A 6,921-nucleotide genomic window follows, 5' to 3' on the forward strand; every position below is an offset into this window, starting at 1 on the left:
CTCACTTGGCACTTCGGGCAAGGTGAGCTAAACATTAGTCTTTTAGAATGGAAATGGGGAATGTGTAAACCCGAATAAAGAGCAGACAACAGCCGAAGGCCACCAATGGGTCTTCAATGCAGCGAGAAAATTCCGCACCCAGATGCGTGCTTTAACTTGCCCCTGAACTAAAAGGTATACTAGTTCCTTGATTAATGCACGTCATACTAACATCCGAAATATCTAATAGAAACTCAATTTTAAAATCATACAACTTAACAAAGGCCATAGACGGTCAGGCGCAAAAATGCGGTGAGGTTAAACATGTTTTATTAGATCTTAATCCTCTCCCTATACCTCTAGCCAATGTAGAAAAAAAAACACACACAACAATACACACAGTAAAACTCAGCTTAAAAGAAGTCTAAATCTGATGTCGGAATAAGTTACAGAAGACACTCAACAAAATGACAAAGATAAATATATTAACACAGTCAAAGGACTACTAGCATTTACTGACATGACAGCTCCAGTCTGAGACCTCAATTAAACTTATTGAAAGATTATGACTTCATCATGTGAATTTCGTTAGGGGTTTAGTATTATACCATCATAAAATGAATGAGAAGAACAAAATTAACCCGTGTCATGCCAACAACTGGTTTTAGAATAACTGTGTTTATTTCCGATGCGAAGACCCTAAAAGTGAATCAAAATCAAAGACAAAATATGCTTTGTCTGCTAAGAGCTGCAAAAACGAAACTTGTATAAGACAAGATGAAACTGAGTATTCGGCAACATTGAATTTCATGATAAAGCTCGTTAAAACATTGAAGTGCGTTCAGTGCCAATTGAATCATTCCACTTTAACAGACATTCTAGAAATATGTTAAGACATATTTATTAAAAATGTTAAACAGACAATTTAAGGACATAGCCACAAAAGCTAAATATATAACACATTTACCCGCTGTAGTTTTCGAATCCTCGCCGCTAGTACGGGAATTCACGACGTCACTTATATTTTGTTTTGTTTTCAATTCCAAATAATTTTGACATTTTTCTCGATACTGCCATAATATAATATCATCGGGATGGTCAATATTAAATCCGAATTTTTGCAATAACAATTTTGTCTGTTGGTTAAGAATATCATGAGAGAATTTACAATTCGAACGAGCACATTTCCCGGCAAACCAGTCTTTACAAATGTGAGGGAACGGGCATGCGTCGTCTGCTACAAAACATCCTTTGTCATTATAATAGTAGCACGGTCCTGATATAGTTTTAGAAGGAAAATCTTTGAGCCATTTACTACACTTTTCCTTATAAAGTTTTGACAGACGAGAGTACTGTTTCTCAACCGGAAATCCACATTTTTTAAGTTTTTCTAAGGATTCTTTGTTGAGCACGTGATGTTTGGTGCACGTGTCTTTGCATCCATCGTCTGATAAAATAAATTTAGCACAAACATGAGGCCAAATACATGGTGAATGAGGGGTATCTTGATTATAGTTGATGCAAGGTAATGGCACAAATGATATGGTAAGCATCGATCCTGGAAATTCTAAAAAAGATAAATTCAAACATAGTTTAAAAGATGGCGCTGATACATGACCTATTGTAAACAACTGTTAAAATATCACGTTTTTTTTAGATGAACATCAATTTGCAGATTTAAAAAAAAAGGAATGCATATATATATATATACATGTTTCATGAACATTTTTAAAACAGTTGAACGTTAACTTTGCATTCCGAAAAAAAAACAACTTTATCATGTTTATTGTGTATAAAAAAAACGTGTTTTATCTCCATCCAAAAATGGTTTTAGATCAAATCGTTTCTATAGGGACTATTTGCTTGGATTTGCAGAGATGTGTGATATAATTTGAAGGTCTCTTTGTGACTTTCAGACGAAGAACAGCAAAAAAAATCCTCTTACTTTGTTTTGTTTTTGTCCTATTCGTGTAGGAAATTTGCTTATATATAAAAAGTACAAAAGATTTCCCTTTTTTCAATTCCATATTTATCACACACATATATATGCTATATGGGGATCTGGATGAACTTCGGATGAAGTATGCAGAAAAGTGAAAAGGGCAAAAATAAAGAAACATAAAAGAATAGAGAATATCTGAGTGCTAAAATAAAGAATAGAGAAAAACGGGGCTAAAATACAAAAAAGAGAAACTAATGGAGCGATATCATATAAATGATAGATAATAGAGGGTCCTAAAATATGAAAGAAGCCTAAAAATCAAGGAAAACAAAAATGAGAAAAAATGAAGCATGCAACATGCTACCGCTTATAGGTCTAGTGTTGTTCGTAGACCTCAACTTGATATATTAAGTGCTACCGTTAGGAAGCAAACATTTGTAAAATCATGCCCATTGAAATGTAAAGAGACGAGCAACAGCTTACCTAGAACTTTTCAAAGATATTTAAATTACCTGTAACTTCCATGTCATTAATAACATCCACAATATCCGGCATCTTTTCGTCAAGTCCAGCTTGCAACAACATATATGTATATGGCATGAGTGCTTCAGGTACCATACAACTGTCTAATTTTAAAATAATTGGCGGGAAACCTTTATTATCCATGTGTAGTTGAACAATTTCAGTCATTTCAATATGGCACCAATAACTGTTTTTGAAATTTTCTGATAGAAGGACAATAGTTTTCAGAGACTTTTTCATGTATGTTTTTATGTTGTCCTCTATGAGATGTCCAGCTTGAAACTCAATTTCATGTAAACAACATGTAAAGTTCCTCTCACTAAGTTTCGTAAATAAAGCATGTGCGATCTGTCGGTCTGGTTCCATTGTTGCGTATGATATGAACACGTGATATGTTTTCCCGTCTGGAAGCGGAAACGGCTGTCGACTTCCATTTTGTATTGAACTGCAGTGCTTCATTGTTCTTTTTTCTCGTCTTTCTTTCACTTTCTTTTTTAATACATTATTGGTTTACTCTCTTTCGCATCAGTCTGAAACACGAAAAAACAACTGGTTTTATTATACACTTCATGGTGGACCAACGTACATGTGTATAAATAATGGTTGTTTCCGACTTGGATAAGCAACCAAACGACACAAATGATAAAAAGACTGTTACGTAAAGTTTATGTCTTCTGCAATACACTGGTGCCTTTACAATATGGCCACACTATATATCTAATCAATATTGTCACAAGCTATTAATCGTCCAAACCACCCCAAATGACGTTACTGAAGGGTCTTGTCATTTAGAATGAAATTCAAAACAGTGTGGCTGTGGCCATTGATTGACACATTAAATTCATCCATTGACTGGGACAATTTAGGTGAACGTTTGTATGTAACGACTATTGCTCACTGTGTACTTTTTAAAAACACTTAAACTATGGGGTCACCAAAGGTTCCCAACACCTTAATAAAGTAATTCGAAAAATTAATCAGAAATAACACGATGTTTGATTTATACCAATTATATAAATCAAAACATAAAGGTTATTCCTGATTAATTTTTCGAATTATTTTATAATTAAAGGCGTTAAGAAACCTTTGGTGACCCCACAGTTTAAATGTCTATCGTAGGTACGTCGTTAACATTGGTCGTTACAGATAAACGTTCACGTAAATTGTCCCAGTCAATGGATGAATTTAATGTGTCAATCAATGGCCACAGCCACACTGTTTTGAATTTCATTCTATGTACATGTAAAGAGTTCCACATTTTAAATTTGTCAAATACAAAATCCATGTTATTACGAATACAAAAAAAAACACCCTAAATTCCAATATCTTTCTGCGATGTTGAAATGATATTTAAAGGACCAATAACTTAGTATACATTGATCGTATTTCCCTATTATACGTACTAAATAAACAAGTTAATATCCCGTTTTAAAACAAATTCTACAGGTACGTTCCACTTTAAAAAAACAAATATTTTTATCTATGAAAGAATTAAGTAATTTCTGGAAACGAATACCTTGACTTGAACAGGGGCGGATCCAACCATTTTAAAAAGGGGGGGGGGGGTTCCTAACCTAGGACAAAAGGGGGGGGGTTCCAATAATATGTCCCCATTCAAATGCATTGATCGTCCAAAAAAAGGGGGGTTCCAACCCCCGGACCCCCCCCCCCCTCTGGATCCGCGCCTGCTTGAAGTAATATGATACTTACAATTTAAAAAGATGATTATGTTTTAAACACTTGAGTGGCTAAGTTTTACTATGAAACACGTGTACAAAGAATTTCTTTTAACAGAAAATCTTTTTTGTCCAAATATTCAGAAATCATGAAATGTTTAACTGCTTTAAAATTATTATCTTTATGATCTTCCCGTATTTCAATTGACCGACATAAAAACAATTCCAAGTCACAAAATTTTGCAATTATACACATTAAAAAGCTGTTTTTTCTCGAATCCCACTTTTCAAATAGTCAGAGTATACTAGTATTTCAATCTGGTTGTCTGATATGTGATTCCTTATTGTCCAGTGTCAAACATTACATGCATATTAAATATGATATGTTGCTATATTACGTATTATAAATGTGTCGAGTTTTGGTTTTCTGATTGATTAACTACAAAGTATGAAATTTCCAAATAAACTGAGAATACTAGTATTTCAATCTGACTGTCAGATAGATGGTTCCTTCTCGCCCAGTGGCAAATATTACATACATATTAAATACGATAATATGTTGATGTATGACGTATTCATAAATCAGTGGGTCGAGTTTAGGTTTTGTGCTTGGATAACCACATAGAGACGTCAGCATAAATTATGATATGATACTGTTATTTGTAATAGATCTACCGGATTTTAATGTGCAAGCTCTCAAGGTAAAGTTCAGAGGAAAACAAGTCTCCTTAACATTCCTAATTAATTATATATAGGCTCATATATTTTTTCACTGAAATTGCGTGCAAAAAATTAGCAGATAAAAAGCATTCAGCAATTTTCATTTATGGTTTGAAGGCCATTGGCCTATACAAACTACGGGTTAAGACATATATGTAGGCCATGAGGTTTCAACTAAAAACTGGAAAGGGGGTCATGACTACGTTTCACGGAGATTTCCTTTATAGTATGGAGCAATCCTTTGATATCACATTCGTGCAAATATATAGGGATAGAAGTTTGCAGTAGTCTAATAAGTTTTCTATTGGCCGTATTAAAAACAAAATATTTTTAATCTCAATGCCTTTTTCTCCCCCGGATAATCCCCAGCAACTTAATTAAATAGAAGAAACAAATAAGATGTAACATAAAAAGAGAACTTTTAAAAATAAAGTCAGGATTTGAAATAGTTTAATATCGTTGTTTGAAATGATGTTATAACAATTGAATATTAACCTATGGTATAAGGTATGAAATATTTGTCATCGGACGTTTAGCAAACAACAATCAATCAATCAATTATAGACGATTCAGAACTGATCGATAATTGTCTCATTGGCAATCATACCAAACATCCTTATATTTGTATTTACAAAGTCACAGACAGCTTGTAAGAGTGTAAATTTCTTGTGCTTTATTTTTTGTACATTTGCACATTTAATTTTCAAAATTGTTACAATTCAATATTAGTATAAATTCTTCGTGCTATAGATGTATGTTTTATAGCTGACACTTATAGATGAATGTATCATTAGTCCCTGAGTTTACAGTAACTATAAATTAATTTATTCATTAATCATGTTAATTCATAGAAACAAACGCGATAATATTTTATCTTCATTTTCAGAAGAAGTAAAATTCAGTATGATAACAAACCATCGACACAAATCCCATTTCAGTGATTTAAACTAAAAACCCATAAAGGCCTCATGTTTATATACAAAATTCGCCGGTATGCGGAAGACAAATGTATGGTATTTTGCAATCACTTCAACTGTATCAAGGATAATGGTAACATTAATTTAAAACTATTTTTTAAACTGATAAAGCATGAAAAATCTTACCATAGTCAGACAATTCCTTCATTAGTACCTATGACAACACAACTGTGACAGTTTAACATGTTAATGACCTAGTTTTCCTCCAGTCGGATTGCATAGTTTGTTTGTTTGACGTCATATAGTATGTACATTATCTAGATATATCATTATATTCATATATTTAAATCAGCTGACATACATCAGTGATTCATACGATTTTTTGGTGTAGAGATGAGATGCAATTACTTGGAATAAATTTCAATAATTTTCAATTACCGGATTTACGTTTTCAGACATAAAAAATCCAATTTTTAATTATGAGACAGAGTTTAGACTTAAACTAGATGACCATATTGGGTCATATTGTGTCATAAAGTGACACACGTTTCACTGGCAATTTTATCATAATAATTATATTCCTTATTTATATAATATAGATAGATATGTTCCAGACCATATTCATGAGTATTTGGACCATACGCGTATGGTCATGACCATATGCGTATACTCATATGGTCCGACCATACGCGTATGGTCCGACCGTACGCGTATGGTCGGACCATATGAGTATTATACTCGTTTGGTTATTAACCGGCCGGACCATATGAGTATTTGGACCATATAGGTATTTTTTCAAATGTACAATAGAAATAATACGTATTGATTTTACATTTCAAAAGCTACATAAACATTAAATATTGATGCCACAGTTGATCTTAGTTTTCATCGCTTATTGTATTTGTGTATGCTTGTGTATACTTAGAATGACATTCACACAGTTCCATACATGTAGCCTTTCTGCGATTGCTTGTTTTGGCTTTGTGCAGTTATATCGACTCGGACAATTCCGATGTGTCTACGGTGTTTTTAAGAAACTCTAAATCTCCAATATCGTAAAATGAATATCACAGATCAAATTAAATGAAGGCAGTTGCTATTTCATGGCTCTTAAATGCTATTTTACGGGTCTTATAATTAAGATTAAAATAGGAAGTATAGAAAT

At 33.0% G+C, this 6,921-nt stretch overlaps 1 protein-coding gene across 2 annotated transcripts; it reads right to left on the reverse strand.

Moving 5' to 3' along the window:
* Positions 1-855: 855 nt before the first annotated feature.
* On the reverse strand, positions 856-6,281 carry LOC139498870 (uncharacterized). Of its 2 annotated transcripts, XM_071287453.1 has the most exons (3): positions 5,943-6,281; positions 2,434-2,973; positions 856-1,546 (listed from the first exon to the last, which is right to left on the reverse strand). In XM_071287453.1, the coding sequence occupies exons 2-3, from the start codon at positions 2,900-2,902 to the stop codon at positions 858-860; spliced, it is 1,158 nt and encodes a 385-aa protein (XP_071143554.1). In that variant the 5' UTR covers positions 2,903-2,973; positions 5,943-6,281; the 3' UTR covers positions 856-857. The 2 variants fall into 2 exon arrangements, with proteins under 2 accessions (XP_071143554.1, XP_071143555.1); XM_071287454.1 differs by lacking the exon at positions 5,943-6,281 and having other exon boundaries at positions 2,434-3,233.
* Positions 6,282-6,921: the final 640 nt, after the last annotated feature.

This window comes from Mytilus edulis, chromosome 12 (assembly GCF_963676685.1).
Source record: "Mytilus edulis chromosome 12, xbMytEdul2.2, whole genome shotgun sequence".
Lineage (NCBI taxonomy): Eukaryota > Metazoa > Mollusca > Bivalvia > Mytilida > Mytilidae > Mytilus > Mytilus edulis.